The sequence below is a fragment of the Myotis brandtii genome, unplaced genomic scaffold, assembly GCF_000412655.1.
Source record: "Myotis brandtii unplaced genomic scaffold, ASM41265v1 scaffold123, whole genome shotgun sequence".
In the NCBI taxonomy this organism is placed as follows: Eukaryota; Metazoa; Chordata; class Mammalia; order Chiroptera; family Vespertilionidae; genus Myotis; species Myotis brandtii.
Genome location: NW_005354291.1, coordinates 5,664,606 through 5,692,600, shown reverse-complemented (window position 1 = coordinate 5,692,600; position 27,995 = coordinate 5,664,606). Strand labels below are relative to the sequence as shown.

The following is a 27,995-nucleotide window of genomic DNA, read 5'->3' as shown; positions in this document are numbered from 1 at the left end:
AAGCAAAAACCAATAGTTTTTTGTCTGAAGCTTGGTCAGTTTATAATATAGACCTGGATGGCCACAGGGATATTATCCACCAAAGACAGGAGGATACAGATGAATCCCTTTAGGTAAATAATTTATTTTGTGCCCTTAATGACTTCAGTAATAATCTTTGCAAAATGTTGTGCATCTCAAGCATTACCTCTTCTTGACTGAAAAGGTTACAAGTCTGTATCAATACCCATTTTCCTGTTGTTTGGAACCTGCCATAACGTCTCTACTATGAGGATAGGAATTCCATTTTATCAACATAACCGTTTCTTCAGAGGAAGAAAGTTGGATTTTCTTTTTGTAAAAAAAAAAAACCCAACAACCAAAAAACTAAACACAGGACAGCAGACATTTTAATGCCAGCGTCTCCAGCAGAAGGGCAGAGAACTCACCATTTTCCAGGTTAGGTATTAAGGTCTTCACATGAATTTTCCCTTTTAATTGCAATACCCCACTAATTAAATTTTATTACTGTTCCTATTTTATAGATGAGGAAAATGGAAGCTCGGGAAATTTAAACACCGTGCCCATGGTCTCACAGCTAATGGGTGGCAGAGTTGGAATTTAAATTCAATGGGTCTGACTCCATCATTTGCTGTTAAACGTATACTACACTGTCTCCCTAACAATTCATAGGCCAAGAACTGAAAACAAAATGCTGAATCCAGGGTCACTTAGAAGCACTGATCACATTTCCCTCAATAAGTAAAATGCCAGGCATTCAACTGGGGAAAACTAATGGGCATGTGTGAAATCTTATGCTGAAACGGGGTGAGATCGGGGGTGAGACCGTTTAAGGTAGCCTGCCTTCAGTAATTTAAAAGCTAGCTTTGTTTCCCATAGATTCCAAGAAAAGGAAACTGCACTGCCACATACCTTTCCATCGGTGAAGTATCGACAATTCATTTTTAAAAACTTTACCACGCCAGGCTCGTCTTCTTCAGAAGTAGAGGACAAGACTCTTTCAATGGGTTTTATGGCCTTTCTTGCTAAGTCAGCATCCTTTACAAAGCAAAAATTTCCAACATCAAATAGAAGCAATTTCTCAAAACAGATGACTTATATAAATCAAGCCACACAAGTTCCCTGTAAATAACCTGCTTCTATTTAACTTAAACATATATAGGACAAATGTCTTTGGTCATTCAAAAATATTACATATATATAACAAGTATGTAAATCAAACGGAAAATTTGTAAAAAGTACATATCTATGAACCCATAAAAAATGGCTCATCCAATATCTTAGAAAATAACCTAAATAAAAGAATTCACAGTTGACTCATGGTTCAATTTCTTTAGAAAAAGGAATAAAAGGAGTGCAAATAAACTACTGGTTTTGGTGAGAGTTTAACTTCATACCTATGTAAACAAGGCATGTGTTTTGCCTTTGAGACTTTAAATGTGAACAGGCTTCTTCTGGATAAAATGCATTCTCTCAATTAACAACAAGTTACACTTAACTCCGCTCCTCTGGGGAAAATTTAAGTTGAAGTCTTGAGAAAAAGAACATGGAACATGTAAGGTGTCCCCCAAAACTGTATACACATTTTAATGGCTGCTAACTCCATTTTCACTCCTTTTCATGTTTAACTGATTTGAAATAATGGCTGAAGCCAGTCTAATCTTTGAACAAAGAAAATTTATCCTAAAGTGCCACTAGACTTTTTTTTTTATAGAGACACATAAAAATTAAAGTTTATGGTACAAAACCAGCAACAGTCAATAAATTGAAGGTGCACAAATACCGAACGAAATGATTCTTGATATTTGTAATTCTGTTGCTTTGTGTTATCAGCAGTGCCTGGACCAAACATTGACAAAATAAAGTATTCATTGCTGCAGATTCTTTTAATTTTGAAAATGAACTGTATGTTAATAAACACTAACTTTATAATCATACAAAGTGTGTTTACATTTTTGGGGACACCCTGTATAGTCTATATTTATAAGTTCACACACAAATATGCACTTCCGTACATGAATGACATACATACAGGCAGTTTGTCATATTCTGCATCTGATGATGAAGGAGAGACAGTAGCACCAGGACTGGACGATGATAACTTTAAGGAACTAGTGGGAAAGTTGGCATCTGGCACAAAAAGAACCTGAGAATAGAAAAGAAAACCAAGGTGAGTACCGAGAATCAGGCAAACCCTAGGCAATGTTTAGAGCAGTTACTCTGCGCACAGTATCATGTGAAGTACACGACTAAGACCTAGCTGGCTTTCACCGAACTCATAAGCAACTTGAGGTCTTCAGACTAATCCGTGAAACAGTATGCAGCAATATGAACGTGTGCAGTGCAAAGGGTACCGAACACACCTACAGACTACAGAGGCTCATAAAGTGGAGAGCAAGGTGAGTATTCTGCACAAGCCATGTGAAGCAGGTGGGTCCAATGAAGCCTGGAGAGCACAGTACATAGCAGTACACGGTATGCTTCTAAACATAACACCTGTGTTAGGAAGAGGTGAAAACAAATCCAGGTTTGCTAACTCCAAGCAGGCCCTGAGTGATAATGTAGTGAGGTCCTTATATGATAAACTATACACCGTATTATCGATAATCTCAATACTTTCCCTTCCATCACTGTCTCGATTACCTAGAAACAAAAATAAAAATCTGGTTCCGAAATGTTATTATGATCTTGTCATTCAACACTCTTTTAATGAGACACGGCACCTTTTGGTATATATTAAATACAATCTTAATATTATGGTCTCTAATGTTATAAAACACAATTCAGGGCTAATAATATAACAGCTGTTCAAAACTGTTATTCACTCTCTCCCAACCCTCCAGGCATATCTCTGTTTTAACTTTAGTTATTTAAAGCTCTCTTCAATCCAGAAAAAATAAAACAAGGCAACAACAAAAGACACATTAAGATAAAGGTGGGAAAATCGACATCAAGGAAAAATAAGGAGAAATTACTACTAAAAATCTGGGCTCCAAAATAGACAGGTAAGCCATAAAACTGGCTGTGAAACATCAGAAAGTCTAGAGTAAAGTTTTAGTTCAATAAGCTCCCACGTAACCTCCTCTGAAAATCACCTCTGACGTGTGGTGGGTCACTCACCCAGCCATACCGGTTCTCTTTCCTACCTCAAGGTGACCATCAACTGAGTCTCTAGACAGGTGAGTCTCAAATTTTCTGAAACCAGAGCAGATAAAACCAGTTTTGATTAATCAGATGTACTGAGATGAGAGGGATGCCTACCCCTCCGAGCTCCAAGACAGTCTACGTCAGTGATAGCAAACCTATGACATGCGTGTCAGAGGTGACAGGCGAACTCATTTTTTTGGTTGATTTTTCTTTGTTAAATGGCATTTAAATATATAAAATAAATATCAAAAATATAAATCTTTGTTTTACTATGGCTGCAAATATCAAAAAATTTCTATATGTGACGCGGCACCAGAGTTAAGTTAGGGTTTTTCAAAATGCTGACACGCCGAGCTCAAAAGGTTCGCCATCACTGGTCTACGTAGAAGTCTTTGAAAGCAAAATATCATCTACAGTTTTTGAAAGCCCCTCAATCAATGCTACTCTTCTCAATTCCTTATCTTTGCTGGAAAAATCAAGAGGACAGCCAAGTCCTGGGGCAACTAACCGCACCTAACTGTTTAGTTAGATGAGTGCTGGGCAGCACAACAACGGCTGGAGGACACCTAAGACAATGCAGCCCAACCCCTAACTTCAGAGACTAGAAAACTGAAGTCCAAAGAAGAAAGTGACTTGCCCAAGTCAAATAGCTACTCCAAGGCAAAAAAGAACAAACTAGAGTGCCTATTCCTGGTATTGTCATCCTTACAGTAGGCATATTTCAACAGTCCTTACACCTCTTGTTGCCTACTGGACCTTAATCAAGTACCAATAAACTATCTGTTTATGGACAGAGTAAAAGAACAGTGAATCAGCCTGAGTGTTTTACTGTGCTCTAGTAAATTCTAGCCTTGAATTAGTAAATATGTGCCCTGAGGGTCTCTCCTATGGGTCAGTTATACAAGGAAAAGGGTTCCTGGACCCAATTCCAATGTGGAGGGCAGGGGTCCCCGCCCAATAATTTTCAGACACCATCAGAGTTCCAAGAATTCAACTCAATTCTGACACCATCTACCCGGAAATAGCATCAGATTCCACAGGTTACGGGTTCAGCCCTACAAGACTGCACCCCCTCCTCACACACACACTTCAGATACCAGCCGCATGCTTCTGGCCAACTGGAGGTTCCAATGAGTCCCTCCAGGTTGTCATCTATACTTCTGAGCAACTGGCTATAAATCAGAGGTTCCTACAACCCCTCCCTGGGTTAGATTCATCTGCCAAACAGCTCACAGAACTCACAGAAACATGTTAACATACTAGGTCACTAGTTTAAGGAGACAACTCATGGAAGTTGTAACTTGGGAACAGCCACATGGAAGAGATGCATAGGGCAAGGTATGGGGGAAGGGCAGAGGGCTTCCATGCCCTCTACAGGCTCACCAGTCTCCCCAAATCTCCACATGTTCATCAACCTGGAAGCTCTCCTAAGCCAGTCATCTTAGGTTGTTATGGAGGCTTCATTACACAGCCATTCATGATTGACCAGATCACTGGCCACTGGTGATTGATTCAATGGCCAGCACCTCTCCTCTCCCTGGAGGTAGGGGTGGGGTTATTGGGGGAACAATCAATTGAAAGTTTCAAACCTCTAATAACATGATTGTCTCCTGGCAACCAGCTGCCATCCCTAGGTGCTTCCAAAAGTCACCTCAAAACAAAGTAAACTCACAACTGCAAATCTACTTTTGCACCCCCACCCCCCATATATATGAGAAATATATATATTTTTAGTCATTCTTATAAACTACAATAATGCACACATTATGCAGCAATACCCCATTAATTTTCCTAGAGGTGAAAATTTATTAATTTTTAAAAAGTTCTAATGCATATTTCCCCTCAACTAGCTGGTACTGGCAGTATCCTAATTTCCCTTTTGACAAAGACATAAATACCAAAAGCACAACAGTACAAATTGGCCAATGATGGCCTGTTGGCTTCATGTGCTTCCCTTGCGAAAAATGCAAATAACAGTATCGCCATCGCCTGAATGAAGTTCTACTTAAAGCCGCAGCATCTGTCCTGAAAGAATGAAATGTCACTATAACGTAGAGATGCAGGAAGATGCTCTAGTAAGTCAGAAATGAAACCAGAATGTGCTCATGGCAACCAAGCAGGTCCATGATGGGACTGAAAACCTGGCCTCAGCTCGATTCCGCAATGACTGGGTCAATTACATTGATCGTCTAAATAGAGTTTTCAAACAGAAATACAAGAATATCTTATCACATAGAAGATATTTTTAAAATTTTTCTGGATTAATCAAGAATGGCACAATTGTACAACTTGTCAGTTTCATGCAGTTTAACAAAGAGAGTACTAACATTCTGAAAAAAGTCTCTGTGCCTTTTCTTTTTTCTTTTTTAATAATTTTTTGAGGTTGAGGGTGAGGGTTAGTGTTAGGGTAAGGCTGGGGATTAGGGTTGGGTTTGGGCTAGGGTTAGTGATAGGGCTAGGGCTAGAGTTAGGGTTAGTGTTCTCTGTGCCTTTTCTTGATGGTCCTGCTGAATGAATGTCTCTGCCGTTGCCTAAATTGACTATGTTTGTCAAAAGGGTATTAAATCAAAACAAAAATGACAAAAAATTATGTCTAATTTAAAATAAAATGATGGCCATAATATATCCCAGGAGTGGACTAAACTAAAACTTGCAATTCTAAATTAAACATTCTAAGAATATCTGAGTGATAGTCTATAGGAAAAACTTTTTTTGATGCCCTAGGGGGGAAAAATCTATAACATAAACTAGTAATAGTTAAGGATACTGTGTTAATTATTTGCAAAGCATTCGTCTCTGAACAGTTCCTAAGTACTGCTTTCAGAATTCTCAGACCTAAAGGAAAGACTCAACCCAATGCACATGATCATTGATGATAACCCTATGACACTAGCAGTGAGGCGTTAAAAATGGCAATAACAGATAAATGTAAAATTTTGAAAGTAATATGCAACAAGAAAATCATTACCTGGCCTGGAACAATAGTATGTGTGAAAAGTTTATTCATTTCCACTAGTTTATTGGGAGTGATGTTAAATTTCAGTGCTATGGAGTTCAGGGTGTCCTGGCTTCCAGCCTAGAATAATCCAACAGACAAGATTCAATATATACAGCAAAACGGAACAAAAAAACTTCCTTTTGATAGACAATAATCTATTGGTGATAAGAATGAATAAAAATTAATAAATACATCTAGACATATTATGAAAAAGAATGAATACATTCTCAATTCGTTTATTTATTTATTTATTTATTTATTTATTTTTGTTAATCCTCACCCAAGGGTATTTTTTCCATTGAATTTTAGAGAGAGTGGAAGGGAAGGGGAGAGACACAGAGAGAGAAACATCGATGTGAAAGAGACACATTGGTTGGTTGCCTCCACATGTGCCCTCACTGGGGCTGGGGATTGAACCTACAGCTGAGGTGTGTGCCCTTGACCAGAATCAAACCCACAACCCTTCAGTCTGAAGGAAGAATGTTTTATATGTTACTCATTCCTGGGCTCCTTTATCTTCAATTGCACTGTTCACTAAGAGATATCTAAACTTACTTTGGCACAACTTCGGTGTATGGAGCAGAGGTCCATGAGGTACAATACCAAACTGGAAGAAGAAAAGAAGTAAAACGTGCACACAGTACCACCCATCGGGGAAATGGGACTACTTACTTTCTCTGTTTTCTGACCACGTGCCTGGCTCTTCACTGTACTATAGGCTCCTGCATGGTGGCCTGTTAATGGCCATTTCCCCCCACAGTGCCTGACACGTAAAAGGTACTACTCAGACATCTGACGCATGAATACAGTCAAAAGCTGAAAGAAATCTAAATTAGCTAACAATAATTGTTCACTGTCATTAAAAATGACCAATTAGTGTTAGTCTTAAATCTATAAACTGTGATAGATGGTGTTCTTTTCTCTATAACACAGAGAGAACAGGAATAAAGAGGGCAGTGATAAGATGTGAAACTTCACAGTAAATAAAAGCCCTGCCCAAGAAAAGGAAGTCGCTGCCTCTCTGGTCAGTTCAGTATCCCTTCCAGGACCATGGGATGGACCTAGTTAGTGGGAGGTCACACTGGGGACCATCACGGAGACGATCCCACCTACAGCACTGTGCACAGAGCTGTCTCCACCAGATGAGCCTTGCGTTGGGTGGAGATTTGATATGGCTGCAGGAAACTGTGAACGGATGCAAAGAATTAAACTCACCACTGCCTCCATCAAAACCCCACCAACCAGATAAACTATCTCAGGCTAATCAAATTCATAGTTACAGGTGACACTGAAATTACTTGAAAGCATTCCTAGAAAAAGTTAGGATATAAATGCATGTTTTTAAATCATTGAAAACTTAACAATATATGCTCTAATATCTACCCTGAGCAAAATTACCTGTACTAAAAATGAAAAAAAAGTTTAAATATAGATATTTTTCCAATATTAGATATTTATATAATTCAGGGTAGGCGAAAACAGTTTATAGTTGTGAGTATGTGAAACAGAATTTTTGTATTATTATTTATTAATTGTATTATTTGTCTTACAACTGGAAAACTACTTTTGCCCACCCCTGTACATGTAAATCCAGGGATTTTAAGAATTTGGAGTCAATACAAGACACAGTCTGAGGATGCAGACAACAGCCCAATCTGGTGGCCCTGAATTCCAGATCTTCCACGTGCTAGCTGTGTGACCTTGGGTCATTTGCTTAACCTCTCTGGGTCTTAGGTTCTTCATCCACCAAATAGAGATAATCATAATTTCTGCTTGACAGCACTTCATATTTTTATGAAAAAACTTGTAGAAGATACTGTGTATAGGGAGTTAAGGAAAGGAGAGACTTTAACAATCTAGAGTTAAAGATTGTTAACGTACGATAAAACATACATAGAGAACCAAGTCACAGATCCTCAGAGGGATTCTGATTATCATTAAATATTTGAAACTTACCAGAATGCTTGAATATCTACAGCTTGAGAGCAATACAAGCAATCTAGTAAGAACTAGCATGGTTCTCTAAATACAAAGTTATGAATGGCTTTTTATTTCCAATAAAGTACACAAAATAACTTGTCAAGTAAAACTAATATCCATAACATAAACCAAACAGGTAGGCATTTCTGCATTACTAATTTGACCGCCTGTTGATATGAATTAATTCGGAGTTTATCTGGACTCTCGCTGCATTGTTCAGTGATGCTATGTGAAGCATCTCCTAGCAAACAACATTTATCATTGTTTTGGAGGGGCCTGTGGATGCACAGACGGCTTTAGACAATTGTTATTAATGACAAATACTCCAGCACCCCTTGAGCACTGTGCTAGGTGTTGTGGCATCAATGACATATGGTAAACACAGTGGTAATGTGAGCTATATAATCACCCCAAATCCTTCCTGGAAAGGACTAAGCCTGTAAACCACAGAAAGATGTTTAGAGATGTTCACAGAGCACTGAGCAAGAAACGCCTGTGCCAGGGCTCTTCTCAGTGACTCTGTGGAAGCTTGGAGAAGATGCACCACTCCCAAAGAACCACCAGGGAGGGGTCTGGTCCTGCTGCTTGCCTTATATCGAGCCTGGCATGCATACAAATAATTGGTGGAAACTAAGTAAACATGATGGAAATACAACCAGGCAATGGCAATAGCACTTAATTTCTTCTTAGAAGTCAGCACACTCCTCAACAACGCTACTTCCATGTGAATTAAGACAGATCTATAATTCAGTGGCCCACATTATGCCAGGCCTACGATAAACAGAAACAGCTTCTGGCTTCCAGGAGCTCATGGTGCAGGGAGAGCGATGAGTATACGCCACATAACGTGGAGGCGCAGTAATGAGCACATGCACAGCGCTATTCAGCTACTGACTCCGCAGTACGGAGTCTGCATCCTGCAAGCAGCAGCAGTACAATGGTGGCCAAAAAGGGGTCTCATGTCTATCCCCTAGTTCTAGTGCAGGGGTCCTCAAACTACAGCCCGCAGGCCACATGCAAATACAAATATTGTATTTGTTCCCGTTTTGTTTTTTTTACTTCAAAATAAGATATGTGCAGTGTGCATAGGAATTTGTTCATAGTTTTTTTTTAAACTACAGTCTGGCCCTCCAACGGTCTGAGGGACAGTGAACTGGCCCCCTGTTTAAAAAGTTTGAGGACCCCTGGTCTAGTGGATATATGAATTAAGGCACAGGATAGACATTAAAATGATAATCACACTTGTGAACCAATAATGTTAAACTGAGATAAACTATGTAGATGAACATGATTCTATGAGAGAATAAAATGAAGAGAGATCTGGCCTAGACTTGCTGGGTGATTACAAAAAGCAAGAATAAACATGGAGAGCAATGGGAAAATGTCAAGAATAAGGTTCTGGCTTGTAGAAAGGTATGGATAATGGAGCCACTGCTGCTTTAAAAAAAGACCCAGCATGAAGGTCTAAGTAGGTATGTTGAGAAGTCAACTGAAGCTATGGTTCTAGAACTCAGAAAGCATGTCTGGAAAGGAGTCCTAAAACTGGCTGTCACTGGCATATCACAGGTAATTCAAGTCACAGGTTTACATGAGATTGTCCAGGGGAAAAATATGAAGAGAAGAGAATGACTTAGAACAGGTCTTAAGAAGCTTCACTGTTTGCCCTAGCTGGTTTGGCTCAGTGGATAGAGTGCTGACCTGCGGACTGAAGGGTCCCGGGTTTGATTCCGGTCAAGGGCACATGACCAAGTTGCAGGCTTGATCCCCAGTAGGGCGTGCAGGAGGCAGCCAATCAATGATTCTCTCTCATCATTGATGTTTCTATCTCTCCCTCCCTCTCCGTTCCTCTCTGAAATAAATAAAAATATATTTGGGAAAAAACAAATCTAGTAGTATTAAACTGGACTGAAGGGTCCCGGGTTTGATTCCGGTCAAGGGCACATGACCAAGTTGCAGGCTTGATCCCCAGTAGGGCGTGCAGGAGGCAGCCAATCAATGATTCTCTCTCATCATTGATGTTTCTATCTCTCCCTCCCTCTCCGTTCCTCTCTGAAATAAATAAAAATATATTTGGAAAAAACCAAATCTAGTAGTATTAAACATTCATACTTCCTGTTTATACTTACAGTGTACTCCACAGTACCATGGGGCTTCTGAACCACCATCTTCTTCTCTTTTTTATCATGTGTTTTGTTTTGATTGTCATCTGAGGAATAAAATGTATGTAAATGAAGAATTTAATCTAGGGAATTGAGGATAGGGTAATGTATAGTATATTAAAACCACTTTCAAATTGACTATTTAAAAAAATGACACCAAAATAAAATGGACTAAGGGTGCAGATAGACCATACTTCTAAAAAATTCATACCATTCATCAATGAACACTTGAATAAATGATTGTTAACTGTAATAAAATGGCACAAGTAACAAGCTAATGTTTTATTGTTATTAAAGTAATAGTTTAAATGATAATGTCTAATGGTGAAGTTAGAGTAAAACTAGTACAGTCATGGTAATGTATACTGATCTAGAAGTACAGCTCTTTTAGAAAGTGACTTGTCAACGTGTAACAATAGCCATAAAAATGTCCATTCTTTGACATTGCTTCCCATACGAACTTATCCTAAGGAAAAATTCAAAAGAAGAAAAATGCTGTATGTAACAGTGTATGGTTATTGCAATATTATTTCTAATAATGAAAACTTGGAAAGACCTATCTGTCCAATAATATATTAAGTTGAATCATAGATTTTGCTGTTTTTATAGATCAGAAGTGGCCAACCTATCAGCTTAATCAACCTCAATGTTATGATTAAATACATCTTAACATAATCAACCCAGATATTGAAAACCAGAGAGACATATAGCAATGGATAAAAATTTAAGTGAAAAATAAAATGAAATAAAAGTAATGGAACTCTGCCCCGCCACCTACCACCCCCCCCCAAAAAGAAACAAACTAAAACTTAAAAAAAAAAAAGTAATGGAACCCTAAAGGCTGTGTATAGAAAGCAATTTATCACAAGAATGAAAACAGAATGGCTTCATGATGTCACTTCCATGGGTGCAGTAGCTCGTTAATTACCAAACTGCAGCCTGAATTAGGCCCTAGTAAGGCCCACCCAGCTTTACAGAGGAAAGATGGCAGGGTGTGCGGTGGGAGAGATACCCACAGGCGCTGCACAAGCTCCACTCCTGTCCCTTCGTTCCTACTTCTGTGGAAGACAAGTGCCTGAGAGCAATGCCAGCAAAGCTCTTAAGGCTTCTGAGCATAATATCTTCCACTCCACTAAACGACAACAAAGAAGCTAATCTAATGTGAGGCAAGGCTAAACCATAAGTACTTAAACTGTAGTGGAGTTGAGAGCAAAAACACAACAAACATAATGGAGACAGTTTGGAAACCCCAAGCATGAAGAGGAAATCCCTGCCATTCATTGGAGGCCCACTGTCATAGCAGGGCAAGGCAACACTGCAGAATGTACTCCAGGTAACCACCTGTTCCTCAATGGTCTCTTTAGAAATGAAGGACTACTCTCAACTCTCCTAAAGCATACCTGTATAAACTGAGATGACTCCTTATTTTAGAAACTAAAAGCAAATATTAAAAGTGAAACACTAACCAATATAAATACAAGAATTCCTACTATCGTGGTTTATAGTCAACTTTGTTCTAGAATCTCTAGTCAAAGCAACAGATAAAGAAGTTTACAATAGCCCTAGCTGGTTTGGCGTCAGCCTACGGAACAGAGTCCCAGGTTCGGTTCTGGTCAAGGGCATGTACCTTGGTGGCAGGCTCCTCCCCTGCCAGGGCCCTGGTCGGGGCTCCAGCAGGAGGCAATCAATTGATGTGTTTCTCTCACATTGACATTTCTCTCTCTGTCTTTCCCTTTCTTTTCCACTCTCTCTAAAAATCAATGTAAAAATATCCTCAGGTGAGGATTTTAAAAAAATGATAATAAAAGTAAGTAAATAAGTAAAGGCTATATTTTAAAAAGAAGAAGAAAAAAGAAGTTTTAAATAATGAAATGAAAATTTGATTATTAGCAGGTGAACTGTCTATCTGAAGAACCAATATCATAAAAAATACAGAAATAACATCGTTCAGTAAGATGGCTAGATATAACAATCTTCTACACTTACGATAGAAATGTATTTGAAAGAGTCCCAGGTATGGTGTTATCAAACTAGAAAATATCTAGGGTGCCCACTTCGGCAGCACATCTATACTAAAGTTGAAACAATACAGAAAAGATTAGCATGGCCCCTGTGCAAGGATGACATGCACACACACACAAAAAGAAAATATCTAGGAATAAATATAGCAAGATAATGGCAAGATACATACAAAGAAAATTTTAAAGATTTACTGAAGTATATAAATGGAAGCCTGAATAAAAGGAGGTACATATAATGTTCCTAAATAGGACATTTCATTTTTTAAAAATATTCCACTTTCTCTTCAAATAATGTTTAAATTAAAAGCAATTTAAATCCAAATGATTAAAAACATTTGGAAAAGGGAAATATGCCAAACTGGTAACCAGCTTTATCTAGAAACATAAATACATAAAAGTATCCACAATTATTTTTAAAAGAGAAATGAGGGTAGGAACACTGTGTGGACGTTAAAACACAAGATAGAGGCATAGCAATTAAAACACTGTGGTAAGCCGTAGCCGGTTTGGCTCAGTGGATAGAACGTCAGCCTGTGGACTGAAGGGTCCCAGGTTCGATTCCGGTCAAGGACATGTACCTTGGTTGCGGGCACATCCCCAGTAGGAGGTGTGCAGGAGGCAGCTGATCGATGTTTCTCTCTCATCGATGTTTCTGACTCTCTATCTCTCTCCCTTTCTCTCTGTAAAATCAATAAAATATATTTTAAAAAAAATAACCAAAGTTTTTAAATAAATAAATAAATAAATAAATAAATAAATAAAACACTGTGGTAAAATAACTAAACAACAGAACTGAAGAAATGTAGTGTAAAGTAAAAATGCCTTAAAAAACCAGTCAGAAAAGGCTGGCGTTTCCCATAAATGTCATGTAGCTTCATGTTAGAGGGGAGACTCTGGCATCAGACAGACTAAATGAGGAGTCCTGGGCTGCCCCTGGCTCACTGAGTGACGGTGGACAGGAAAATTTCCTTTTTCAAGAACAGTTTCCCAGTGTGCAAAATGGGGATGCCTACTGGACTCCCAAAGAGATACTGTAAGGATTACATAAGGCAATTCTTTTCAAGTAGGGCACTCCTCAATGTGAGAACTAAGGGCTCAAGAAACCTTAAGGATTATTATTAAATCATGTTGGGTAAACATTGTTAAGATCTGGAGGAAAATCTAGATCACTCTCAAATCAGCACAGATGGATACAAAATTTTATAGTAAAAAATAGTCATTAATGTCTTTGAAGAAAATATTGGACTTGTATTTCCTTAAAGAAATACCATCTTCTTTATTGGTGAGGCACACATCTCAAATTACTGGTCTGATTCTGCAATTAAAATATTCAATGTTAGCCCAGCCGGTGTGGCTCAATGGTTGAGCATCGGCCTATGAACCAGGAGGTCACGGTTCGATTCCCAATCAGGGCACATGCCCAGGTTGCAGGCTCGATCTCCAGCAGGGGACATGCAGGAGGCAGCAGATCAATGGTTCTCTCTCATCATTGATGTTTCTATCTCTCCCTCTCCCTTTCTCTCTGAAATCAATAAAAATATATTTTAAAAATATCCAATGTATTATTTAGCATTTTAAGGGTAACTTCTGGAATATTGGAATCATAAAATGTTACAATAAAATTTTTTAATATTCTTTTTATTTGCTTTTGAGACAATTCTGTTTGGAAGAGATTTTTTTTAAAAACAATATATATAAATATATATAGTTTTAATCCTCAAAGAACGTGAGAACAACTGAGCTCTGGACAAGTTCTGGATGTACCACGTGTGATGGTATCTTTGTGGACTGTGCTGAGGTGGGTTGATAAATTATAAAATACTTTCCCATCCCCCAAACCCTGCATCTTCCTCTTCTTTTCTCTACTGACTGTTCCATGTTGATTTTTTATCATTATCTTTAAAAAAAGCAAAGATTTTGCTTCCTGACATTTGTTATTGTCAAAATACAGTATTTCTTACTTTACTTTAGTGGGATTGTGTGAACTTTCTTTGCTATAGACTGTGTGATGCATAAGATGATACTCTGACTTTTAGAAAAGGAGTGGTACTCATATAACCGGTGAGAATATTGCTGGCCCAACACATATCATCTCACACAGAAGACCTGTCAGTGATTTTTATAACTATGTTAGAGAGAAAGGGATGTTTAACTGTTCATCCACTCGTTCATTTGATGATCAGGTAATGACATCTCTGCAAGCACCATGGTGCCAATAGCATAGCATAGCTGCTGTCCCTTTTGCCCAGGGCACACATACACTTCCTAGTTTGCTACAGTCCCACCCATGGCCTTTTATCTAGGCTACTTGACTCATTTATATTTATTGCTGGCCCCTGAAGGCATTTTATAGTTCACGACACCTATAGTAAGTGCATGTACAGTAGTAGTTGAACAATAGAAACTAGGTCTTCTAACAGGTACTGGTGGTTGGATCATTACATCATGATGTACAACTGCAAGTGTGGAATATACAGGGCATTGGAAGAGGACTAAAAACAAAAGACCAAACCCTATCTATATATATAAAAGCCTAATATGCTAAGTGTCTGACCATTTGTTCGATGTCGCTATGGCATGCACTGACCACCAGGGGGAAGACTCTCTGACTGGTAGATTAGCTTGCTGCTGGGGTCTGGCCGATTAATGGGGACTTGGAGAGACTGGGTGGACATGCCCTGGAGCCCTCCTGTGGTCCCTCCCCAGCCCCGATCGTGCACGGGTGGGGTCCCTCAGCCTGGCCTGCGCCCTCTTGCAATCCAGGACCCTTTGGGGGATGTCAAAGAGCCGGTTTTGGCCCATCCCCACTGGCCCCCTGCGCCCTCTTGCAATCCAGGACCCTTTGGGGGATGCCGAAGAGCCGGTTTTGGCCCATCCTCACTGGCCCGGCCAAGGGACCCCACTGGTGCATGAATCCGTGCACCGGGCCTCTAGTTTTAGTATAAAACCAGTGAGAGCTTTAAATGTAACAACATCTATGACCAGGTCAAATAGTTAAGCCTAGAGATAAATGTCAACCTTATCATCATTTAAATCATAGCTCAGGGGAAATGAAACACCATGCATAGTCATCTTTTTTCCCCTAAGAAACAACAATGTTCCTGGGGCAGACACTAACATTTTATCTAATGTTTGCCTTCTTTTTCTCTCCCAGTTGACACTGGGAAAGCATAATGTACAAGGTTCCCCTGGAGCTGTGGTGCCAGAATGGGGCTTGCTGACCAACAGTGACACCTTCCTGAGTCACTGGGCTTCTAGGTTTTTTCATTTGTAAAATAGGCTACTACTTCCCCACTGTGCATCACCGTGAGTAGTCAATTAAATAATGAAACAGTGCAACGAGCCCACAGGAGATGCTCATCCAAAATAGGATCTTTCTCTTCTTCCTCAGGCCTGACATTGCTTCTCCCTTTTCCTGCTCTCTCTCCCAGTCTCACAGCTCATTCAAAATTCCTTCTTTGCTCCTTCGCAGGTAAGACTTCTTCTTTTTTTTTTTTTTTTTACCACTTATCCATGACCTGTAAACATTTGCCACAGTTTATCAAAGTGCTGAATTTCCCCCTTAATGCAGTCTGTGATGTGAACTCTTTTGATTTGTAAACTCATGTATGAGCTTCAGCTCATGAAAGCATTCTTCTTATATTATGTTTGACTGCTGCTTCCATTCCCATTGTTTTGACCTGTTCACCAAGAACACCTCTGATTGTAGACTCTTCATTTAAGCCCCCATATCTGTCATCTTCTCCCTTATCAACTGCATTCCTTCTGCAACATTCCTGTACATTTTGGGGGGACTCACCAGATTTGTCCTAGTTACCACATAGGTTTTCATAGAATGACTTCACTTAAACATTACTCTGACTTCCTAGATGGCCCCAAGAAGCATAAGCCTAATTATTTCTATCCTATTAATTTCAATTTATTTCATACCCAAGTCCCTCAAGTCTTTAGAGTCTATTTGATTAAAATATATATTAATGCCTGGCCAGTGTGGCTCATAGGGTGTCGATCTATGAACCAGGAGGTCATAGTTCTATTCCCAGCCAGGGCACATGCCCAGGTTGCAGGCTCAGTCCCCAATGGGGGACGTGCAGGAGGCAGCTGATCAATGATTCTCTCTCATCACTGATGTTTCTATCTCTCTTTCTCCCTTTCTCTCTGAAATCAATGAGAATATATTTATATACATCTATATCTATCTACTAGAGGCCTGGTGCATGACATTCGTACACTGGGGGTAGGGGGGTGTCCCTCAGCCCAGCCTGCACCCTCTTGCAGTACGGGACCCCTTGGGGGGGGTGTCCGACTGCCGAAGCCGGCAGTCGGACACCCCCTCAAGGGGTCCTTAGTGCTGCCGCGGAGGCAGGAGAGGCTCCCACCACCACTGCTGTGCTCACTAGCTGTGAGCCCGGCTTCTGGCTAAGTGGCACTCCCCCTGTGGGAGTGCACTGACCACCTGGGGGCAGCTCCTGCATTGAGCATCTGTCCCCTGGTGGTCAGTGCATGTCATAACGACTGGTCATTCCACTGTTAGGTCGATTTGCATATTAGCCTTTTATTATATAGGATATGTCTATATATCTATACATGTATATATACATATATATGTATATATCCTATATAATAAAAGCCCAGTGACCGAACGGCAGAACAACCGGTTGACCAATCGCTATGGTGCGCACTGACCACCAGGGAGCAGACGCTCAGTGCAAAAGCTGCCCCCTGGTGGTCAGTGCACTCCCACAGTGGAAGCACTGCTTGGTTGACTGGGATGAGCAGCTGCAGTGGGAGCAGCCACTCAGAGGGCGGGTCCACAGCCGCTCAACTGACCGTGATGAGCAGCGGGCCTATCCCTGCAGGTCACGCACCCTCCACCAGTGCACCAATCCCATGCACCGGGCCTCTAGTATATATATATACTAGTAAAGTGGATTCTTGATATTCTCTTTCCATGAGTCCATTTTAATCCTGTATTCTGTGATTAGAGGTCTAAAGTACCAGAATGATCATTATTTTTTAATAGAAGAACAGTGCTATTATATGTCTGTGGCTTTGTTATAGGACAGTGAAAAGCCAGGAAAATTTCAGAGCAAGAGGAATAGGGAAACTGAGATAAGAAGATCAAACAAGGCCAAACAGTGTGGGCAATTTGCAGCCAGCTGGTAAACTGCAAGCCCTTTATCTTCCCCAACCAAGGACACTTGAGAGCAAATGGCTAATACCCCTCTCCTAACTAATAAAAAAATATGCAGGAAGGAGGGGAAAGGAAAAGGGGAGGAGAGAAGGATTCTCAATGCAACCAAAGAATACACAGCATAAATCACCCTGGAGCTGCTAAAGACAACAGAAAGGGGGTGGGGGTGGGGGGCAAAAAAAGGGACAGTTTTATTTTCTTTTACTCCCTAAACAGAAAGCCAGCAATCTCAAGGCTTGGCAAGATAAAATTGCCAGGTGCTTCTCATGAATTCTAGGAAGGCCACAAACAAAGTAAAAGGGACCTTGAAAATTAATCTGTACCAAAATATTCAGCAGAGGAATTCTGAAACCAATAGACAGAAGGGTATATAACTCCTCAAACCCCCACCACACTCACTTCCTTGGGACTAACCGGGAAAACCCATATGCACTCTGGCTGGATGGAAGAGATTCGCTTACCTTGCTTCTTTAATAAATGTACTTGCTTTAACTGCTTTAATAAATTAGCTTTATCACAACGCAATTAGGGTTATTCATTTAAATTCATTTCTATGAAAAACAAGAACCGGGAAGGGGACAGCCCTCTCCCTCCAACTCAGGGGACTGGCCTATAACACCTTTTCTGGGGGCTCTGGGTTGCCTGCAACAGCTTGACCTGCTTATATGTTTGGGAATTAATTTATCAAGATAACAAAGCTTTGGCTTTCTGAACTTGCTATGTGAAACAAAGAAAATTATAGGAAGTTGCAATTTTGTGATTTATAATAAATCCATATTTGGTCTTCATCCACAATTTCTGACTCACAGCTCCCAAAACCTTTGGAATTTCCTAAGTGTTGAAAGTAAAGCTGCCTTTTGTCATGTTAATGACGTGACCTTTAGAAAGTACCTAGAGATGGTAGCCAATGGAACCAATCCGTGCGTAGAGGGTTGAACTTTCAAGTCCCAACTCCTGATTTCCAGGGAGGGGAAAGGAGTTAGAGGTTGAATCAATCCCCAATGGCCAATGATTTAGTCAATCATGACCCTCCATAAACACCAAGAGGTTGGGGTTCAGAGAGCTTCCAGGCTGGGGAGCACCTGGAGATGGGAGAGTGACGGCTTGGAGAGGGCATGGAAGCTCTGTGTACCTTGCCCTGTGCATCACTTCCACCTGGCTGTTCTTTTTTTTTTTAATAAACCAGTGACCTAGTAACATGTTTCTCTGAGTTCTATGAACTATTTCAGCACATTAATTGAACTCAAGGAGGTGGGGTGGGAACCTCTGATTTATAGCTAGTTGGTCACAAATTTTTAGAATTGGCACCATCTATAATAAAGTGTAATATGCTAATTAGACCGGATGTCCTTCCAGACGACCTTCCGGACAAAAGCTGGGGCTTCGAGGGAAGCCTGGGTCCCGGGTGCCAGAGGGAAGCCAGTGCCGGCAGCTGGGGGAAAGAAGGTCTACTCTTGCACGAATTTCGTGCATCAGGCCTCTAGTTTTGTTATAAAAGGCAATTCTAGTGACGCCATCTTTCTGTAACATTTTATCAGTATTTTAATTGTTCTATTCTTCAAAGTGTCAGGAAGTAGCAATGAATTGTTATCCAAGGCTTACATGAGGCACAGATAAACCTAATTTAAAAAGTAAAAATATTATTGTTATACCGCCCCAGAGCAAGGATGATGGATGAGTCAGGTACAGAAGCTCACCAGGGCAGAAAGCCCCGGTTGCCTAGCAAGGGGCAAAACTGGGAAAACAAGAACTTCACCCCCAGGGTAACCTATCCTCCCCTAGCATATCCCTGGTCATGCAGTTTGAACCCTGGATCTTTCGTATCCCTGGTCAGGCGGTTTAGGCCTCCTGACCTTTTCCTCCCTAAAGATAACATCTAGGCTTCAGTTGTATTTCAGCTCCAGAAAAGCAGCAAAACCAGACAAGTGATGCTGTGGCTGTCTCAGGACCAGCTGCATTGACTAATGACCCCCTGTCCTGGCACCGACCAATCAGTGAGACCACGACCCTGAAAGAGCACAGCTGGGAAGTTGATGAATATTCTATTAAGTCCCTCCCCTGAGACCTGCCCTAAGATTTCCACCTGCAAGAAAGAGATAAATACGCTCAGGACAAAGGACCCAGTGAGTGCTCTCCCTCCTAGGAGCACGCCCTTGCCATTCCCAACAGGCGTGTATCCCACAACCTCTAAGGGACCCCATGAGACTTGCAACCAGGGGAGCGATGGGCAGCAGCAGCTCATCCTGGGCTAACCTGTCCCCTTTTCTCTGTGTAGCCTTTTCCTTTGGATATCCCATTCCCCACCCCCTTCCCTTAAATGAATTCAATTTTTCTTTATCCACAGTCTGAGATGGCTGTTTAGTCTGCCTGAGTGCACCATCCATGTTAACCTTTCAATTATTTTGTCAAAGTACGCTTCCATTTATTATCTTCTTTTCCTCCTTCCTGAGTTTTCTAGTTTCAAAATTCTTGACTGTTCTTTCACTCTCTCACACACTATATTAATAACCAAATACTGCTGCTTCTAAGAGCAAAATCTCTCTTCAGGGTGCCTATCTTATCTGACCCAGTCTCCCACCGCCTGGTCAGCTCACTTCCACCATTACCCTGAGATGTGTCATCTCAAAACAAAGAGTTGATGGAGTTCCCCCAAGGGATAAAGTCCAAATCCTTAATGTGGCAGATAAGACCCTCCCATTTTAGTGACTTCTCCTCAGACTAGACTAGAGCCACTGAAAGCAGTGACCTGGAACTGGGATCACCATTCACTTGCAGCCTCACGCTCCACCTAGTGGTACAGAACCACATCCTGGGATAGGGATCTAGGGAACATGCAGGTCAGGCCTGTGAGAGCAAACAAACCTGCCAAGATGGGTTTGTCAGCTAGAGTCAGATATGAACAGCAACAGGAAGCCTGGAATTCAAAGGCCCACCTAGTAGTTTCCTCTAAGCACTGGATTCTCCTATGGAAATGCCCAGCCTCCAAGCACTGTTACCACGGCCATTCCCGAGAACAGATGAAAACTATGATGGCATCTCTACTTACTGCTACCAAATAAAATCACAGACTAATTCTGACCCAACTATCGTATTGAATATATTGTCCGGATCTACATCCCTCCAGAATTTTCATCGAAACTCAAACAAATCAAAAAGAGTATTCATTCATCTACAGATTAATTCACCCACTCATTCATGCACATTTAAAGATCACCTATGATGCCTTAGTGGTTCTCAACCTTCCTAATGCCGCGACCCTTTAATACAGTTCCTCATGTTGTGGTGACCCCCAATTTCATTGTTACAAATTGAACATAAGTAAAGCATAGTGATTAATCACAAAAACAATATGTAATTATATTTTTGTGTTTTCCGGTGGTCTTAGGCGACCCCTGTGAAAGGGTCGTTCGACCTCCAAAGGGGTCGCGACCCACAGGTTGAGAACCACTGCCTTAGATACTGCACAAAGCAAAAAATACAGGGTCTGAGTCATGGCTGCCTCTAAATAGGGAAGCAGATAAATAAATCCACAGAAGGGAAGTCTAACCTGAACAGGAGCAGGGAGGACTTCCCGGAAGAAATGATGACTGAGCTGATTTTGTGAAGTCAAGTGGAGTTAGTTGGGGAGGGTGAAGGATACTGTTTCAGACTCATAGAGTTACACATGCAACAGAAGGCACCGCATTGAAAAGCTATCTAATGCAGCATCCACAGTTAGACTAGTATCATCACTAAAAAGAAACCTCAATGGGTAGGACTATCAGCCTCCTTCAGGAAAACCCTACAGAGCTAGATGTCTCCACTTTACCTCTTAAGCAACAGCATTTAAGTTAGACTAGTATCATCACTAAAAAGAAACCTCAATGAGTAGGACTACAGGGAAACCCTACAGAGCTAGATGTCTCTCCACTTTACCTCTTAAGCAACAGCATTTAAAGTAAGGATGGAAAAGGATCATACAGGGTGAGCAAAAGTAGGTTAACAGTTGTAAGTACTCAAAACACAGTTTGTTCTTTTACTGTTATTTATTAGTTGTTGCATTATTTTCCATACGAACAACTATAAACCTACTTTTGTCCACACCTGTATTTTAAACTGCACAATTATAAACACCACAAATGTCCAATGTGTAAATCATACGTAAATGAAGATGTAAAATGAAATTTTCCTTAATCCTCTTCCTCTTTTTGGAAATAAGGGATAATATTCAACACTTTAAATTTTAAGATGATGTTTACTCATCACACAGAAGTGTCTTTCAGTAGGTTGGCAGTTATAGTTTTCTATAAAGTCCTGAAAGGCTTGAGATGAAAAGCATCCTTTAAGCTATGTAATATGTACATGATATAATCTCACATTAGCCGACTGGAATGCTGGAAACCACACGCTTTCTGCTATAGATACTCATCTGCCTCTGTTGGAGCGATGACAGCACAGCCTCACTTACTACCACCCCAATGGCGGCCCATTTGATCTTTGATGAGCACCATTAGAAAGTTGTATTACGCATGGAGACAAGATCTGTCTCCTGGTCACGTTGGCATTAACCATGACCCCACTTTGAGGCCCTTTGGAATAAGTCTCTGCTCTAAAACCATGTTTCCCATACTGTACTGCAACAGGCTCTCAGAGACCCCCGTCTTCTCTCCATCTAGCAACCTTGAGTACTGCCATTTGTAGGCCACACAGGTTTGGACTCAGGGTTCCCTTTCTTTGCATTCTCTTTTAAACATACTCCAGGCCTGCAAGCAACAGGAGCAGTAGGTGTGAGATGGATGATCCAAGTAAAGCAGGATTATCACTTTCATCATGCTGGATATGCCACTTTTCCTAATGCAGTTTCAGATGCAATGGCTATTCCAAGAAACTGTTGAACACTGTGATTCCCCTTAACTAAAACTCCCAATTTTTTTCTTTAAACTGACAGATGCTAGGCCATGTCTCTATCTATTTTCTGTTGCTTAGCTGATGCCAAAGGTGCACCCATTTCTACCAACACTTTTATGGCTATTTTTCATATTCTGTGATTATTATGAAAAATATTTCTCATACAGGGGAAGTGACCATTCATTTGACAAATATTTATCAGCACACACTATCTGCTAGGCACTGAGCTAGATGATGGGAACACAAAGTTGAAGGAGACACAGAAACGTTATTTCATTCTCATCCCTTTACAAAAGGTTACGTATAGAAAGCAAGGGCCATTAGCACATAGTAGCTGCTCAATAAACTGTTACTATTATTATAATCACTTACAAATCAGTCTTAAAAATTACTACATATTTTTAAAATGAAAATTCTGCAATATTGCCACCAATACTCACCAGTACTATAATATCTCTTTAGTTCTGTACGTCTGAGCTCTTTCAACTGATTATTTTTTCTCTTTTTTTTCTCATCAGTGATATATCCCTCTTCCACAGCAATGTTGCACTTGTCTTGCTCTAAAATGGCTGTATTAACATCTTCTTTCCCAGTATGAGTTCTTGTAGCCAATGTTGAGGCTGTCTCTGCATTTTGTTTGGCTTGTCTTTTCTTTTTCAATCTAGGAAAAAATAAGTGGAAAAACATTGGAGAATGATTTGTTAGGAGGAATTATATTAATTTCATGCTGTTGGGATTTGAGAAACTAATTGATATAGAAAACATTTATGTAATTGTTAACTACATATTCCTGTTATATTTTTCCATTCCTAAACACTTAAAAATTCTTACAGAGAGACTCATAGCCTTTTCTCAATTTTATATCCTTAATACTAATGTCTCAGAAAATTAGTATTATGGAAAGTGCTCTAGACCTGAGAAAAAACTAGATTATTCTATAGGCTATGGTGAGTATTTTTTGTCAAGACGTACAATTACCCAAATATATTGCCACATTTGCAGTGTTACATTTCTAAAGTGTTTCTGGTTTTCAATGGGCTGATAGGCAAGCACATCTATTAAAAAACAAACAAACCTTTATAATCGGCTCACACGCTGAGTATAAAGATTTGGAAGGGTCAAGCAGGTTTAGGGCTAATAGTTCTTTTCCTTGATACCTATGATCGTGTAATGAAGAAAAAGCTGTATTTCCTGAGATAGAAAATGCATACTGACAACATGGAGTTATCATTATGATTACTAATAGCTGATACATTAGTTAGCATATTTGATGTTTTCAATTCCACGCTCCTGAGTCACAGATGTATGACTCAGGCACAGTCAGCTGTCTCTTACACATGTCTATTTCCTGTGCTCTCTTAAGCATCCGTACCATTTGATGTTGGACATGGATAAGGAAATGTTTGGGGAGAAAAACAACTGTAGGATAAAACAGGAACTAAGGTTTGATTTCATGCTGCTTTGCTCTGTGATATTGGACAAATCCATTTAACAGTCTGGAGAGGCCCCCCGATGAGAACTAAGCATGGTAAGGTATATAACAAATTCAGCTTTTGAGATAAAGGCCTCATATGCTAACAAAATATTTCAACTAGGCTGTTATTCATGGAACACTGAGCAGCTAAGTCCTTACACTTTCACTGGCTAATAAATGAAATTATAACCTAGAAGAAAGGAAAGCTGGGGGGGAAATCATGGATGAATATATTTCCCACCTCTAATTTAGCTATCTTTTCACGTTTACTTCTTTTAAAAAAACAAAACCATAAATCAAACAAAATTGGAGACTCGTAAAAAGGAACTATATTCAGTGAACACATTTTATTTTCTATCCTCGGATTTTAAACTGTTCTTTCTCTGGTAAAACAGTAGATGGGTCTTTGCAAAATCGAGTCATATATCACTCCTAATAAAACAATTTCTCTCTCATCAAGATTTCTGTATGAGTTGAAGTCACTTAGATATACAGATCAAAGATCAGCTCTTTGCTTAGGAGCTAAGCAGAACTGATTTCTGTATCCAAAAGGATGTACTAATCTTGTTCTGATACACTGGCTTATCAAAACAAGCTGACTAGTCAATAATATTGTAATTACTATGTATGGTGCCAGGTGGGTACTGGAAATATTGGGGGGAACACTTTGTAAAGTATATGATTATCTAACCACTATGCTTTACACCTGAAGCTAACACAAAATAATATTGAATGTAACTGTATTTGAAAATAAAATTTTTTTTAAATGCTCGAGATGAACCTTACTGCCCACTTCCAAAAATTATTCCTTCTAGGAGAGGAAAGAGACATCAAAAATTAGTTCCATGTGGCCTGAGATATGTTGCTTTTTAATCTTCTGAATTTTTCCACTTTACGTTGATTTAAATGTCCTCATTTCACTGTCCTCACTCATATCTAGGGCATATATTTTGATGATCAGCAGCACTGTTTCAGGACATTTCATTAGGGACTGTTTTTCACACTTGGAAATAAGAAAATGAAACACATTGTTTTATTCATTTTCTCCCTTTTCCACACAGACGGTTATTGCCAATGCATATAGCCAAACATCATTATTTCACGGGGAAATAATGCTAGAGAACAGCAATACCAAACTTGTTTAACAGAAAATAGAGTATAATTTAATACTTAAAAAAATAATTCTTTATTGTTGAATGTATTATATATGTCCCCCTTTTTCCCCAGTGACCCCCTCCAGCCCACCCCCATCCCAGGCTATGCGTTAATACTAATTTTACAATCAGCTACATCTTTTTGGACTAGAGAGTACTTGATGGGGCAGGGAGGGAACAGGGTGGGGACTAGTAATTTCACAGCTATTCTAAATCATGTCTGTTCTTTCCAAGATTATACGTTGACCTGGTCACTGGGCCCAGATGCTGAGCCCTCCGGGAGTTTACCTCCGGAACGCTGTCCTTTTTCCAATTCCAGGAACAGGATGGCTGTTGTGACATCGTCCTTGAAGATCCTGGGAAAGATGCGCTAAGCACATACCCTCTTCCCCTCCCCGCTGCATTCCTCAGCTGCACGTAGCCTCCTTTCCCCTTACTCCTTATATTCGGGCGACTGGCAGGAGATGTTAGAGCAGTTTTTCAAGGTATCATACCTGCTGCTCTCTCCGATGGCCGGCAAACTGAATAAATGAACATAAAAGACTCAACCCTGCCTCTGCTTATCGGCCCAGTAGGGACAGCTAGCCCCTGGACTCCCTTTAGTGTCCAGTTTCAAAATCCACTGGGACTGCGAGCAGGACGTTTTCTTGGGTAAGTACCAGAGGTCCCACTGGCTGCCGGCCCAGGGGTTCGTGGGCTAAAACCAAGGCTTTTCCTTTACTCTCGGCGCTGCCAGGAATTTTCCAGCTTCAGCTCAACCTCCTGTGTTTTCAGGGGAGGCATCTGTTGCCTCCCAGCTGGATTGAGCCTGATCAGCTCCTGGTTGCAAGCGGCTTCCATGGTCCTTGCCTGGTCTCTGCACCCGACGGGCTCCGGGTGGTCATAGAGACACAGCTGTTGGTTTCTTCTTGAGCCTGAATGGCTCCGGGTTACAGGGCACCCTGTCTGGCTGTACAGACAAAAGGGAAAGCCTTCGTCTGTCTGTTGTGTGTAGTGTAATTACTGTATAGAGAAGTATTTTTGTTATTTGTTGATGTCTTTTCTTTACTGTTTGTTTGGTTGAATTTGCTTGGCAAATGGGTGCAGTTCAGTCCCAAAGGCAGCCCCCTAGGCCTAATCCTGACAGAATGGGCTGCCTATGCATATCCACCTATGACACAAAGGAAAATGGTATTTTACTGGAATACTGCTTGCCTATGCATAATTTAGATTCTGGAGAGAGGTGGCCGTTGAATGGGTCTTTGAATTATTATACCATATTACAACTGGAATTGTTTTGTAAAAGATCAGAAAGTCGCCCTAACTGGTTTGGCTCAGTGGATAGAGCGTTGGCCTGCGGACTCAAGGGTCCCAGGTTCGATTCCGGTCAAGGGCATGTACCTTGGTTGCGGGCACATCCCCAGTGCGGGGTGTGCAGGAGGCAGCTGATCGATGTTTCTCTCTCATCGATGTTTCTAACTCTCTATCCCTCTCCCTTCCTCTCTGTAAAAAAAATCAATAAAATATATTTTTTTAAAAAAAGATAAGGAAAGTGGGGAGAGATGCCATATGTAAAGGCCTTTATGTCACTGCATAATTCTGATTCTGATGAAAATGAAAAGGGACTAAGTTAATATTTTGGAGAGAGGATGTGGTATTGGTAGTACCGGAAACTAAAGATCAGGAATGGAAGGATAGGAATGAGCAAGAGGCTGCCTTGCGGTCTACTATTAAGGCACCCTCTCCGAGTCCTCCAAGAACCTAAGAGCTTCCCCCCTACCCTGGACTCTTAGGGAAAACAGTCTTGAGACGGTTGCCCCATCTCCCTCGAGGACGAAGCAAGGCACTCAATTTGGAGAGGATAAAGCTACCTCCCAGCAGGGCAATTTCCACTTTGCCATCAGGAGCCACTGAAGCTGGACAACCCACAAGACTCTGCTGGGCCCACACCCCTTCTCTACCTTGAATTTGCTTCATTGGAAGAATTCCAATCCCTCTTATCAGGAGGATCCCACCAAAGTTACGGACCCGACAGTTTCTACTTTGCTACGCATAATCCCAATTGGGCTGATATCCAGGCTCTGTTAGCGTCCTTTTAACTGGGAATAAGATGGGATAGTTTATGACAGAGCTAGAGAGGAAGCACGCTGGCTCCGTCAGAAGATCCGGCCCATGCTCCAGAGCTGGCAGGAGCTATCCCATTAGTCAAACCCAACTGGGATCGTAATGACAGGGGGTTGCCTGGCTCAAGCATCATCAGAGATGCATTGTAGGAGGGTTCAGGGAAGGGGTCCCCAAACAGAAGAGCTTTAATATGGTACAAGCAGGCCAACAAAAAATGGATGAGGGTCCTTCTGCTCTTCAGGAAGGACTCTATCAGGCCTACTGGAAATAGAGACACAGACCCCCTCCCTCCCCAACCAAAGAACGTTTGCATTGTAAACTGGGCTTTTATTAGCCAAAGTGCTCCAGATACCAGGAAAAAGCTACAGAAAGCTGAAGGGGCATTTGGGGATGAATCCTTCTCAACTAGTTGACATTGCCTTTTAAGTCTATTATAACAGGGAAAGTAAAACGGCCCAGATGGCTGGAAACCAAAGGCCCAAGGCCTGAGGGCCAACAGGAAAGGGGGAAAAAAGAAGAAACCCCTTAGGCCCAGATCAATGTGCACACTACAAGGGTAAAGGCCGCTGGAAGAACGAATGCCCCAAAAAGGAAGGAGGCCCAGAGGACCAACAGGAAAGGGCAAAAGGTGCTCACTGTGATGTTAAATGCGGAATGGACTCTGAGGAGGTCAGACAGGCCCAGAGGCTCCATGGCTTCAGCTGTTGATCTCTATCCTCTCCCAAGTGCCTCGGGCAAAACAGGGTGGGAGGTGGGGGGTGGGGGGACGACAAAAAGGAGATTCTCTGATACAGGAGACACCTATTCTGTCCTCATGCCCCTCTAACTAAACCTTCATCTCAAACAGTGGCGGTGACTGGAACCTCTGGAACAACAAG

The 27,995-nt window shown here is 40.9% G+C and overlaps 1 protein-coding gene across 7 annotated transcripts in view; it reads right to left on the bottom strand.

Moving 5' to 3' along the window:
• NCOA7 (nuclear receptor coactivator 7) overlaps positions 1 to 27,995 on the bottom strand; it is a 134,124-nt gene that overhangs the window by 41,308 nt on the left and 64,821 nt on the right. For all 7 annotated transcript variants that reach the window (XM_014533768.1, XM_005858961.2, XM_005858962.2 and 4 more), the window contains exons 3-7: positions 22,827 to 23,047; positions 10,252 to 10,331; positions 6,116 to 6,223; positions 2,033 to 2,146; positions 913 to 1,038 (exon numbers count right to left, since the gene is read on the bottom strand). In XM_014533768.1, coding sequence (XP_014389254.1) covers positions 913 to 1,038; positions 2,033 to 2,146; positions 6,116 to 6,223; positions 10,252 to 10,331; positions 22,827 to 23,047 — 649 coding nt within the window. The remainder of the gene's footprint in view (positions 1 to 912; positions 1,039 to 2,032; positions 2,147 to 6,115; positions 6,224 to 10,251; positions 10,332 to 22,826; positions 23,048 to 27,995) is intronic.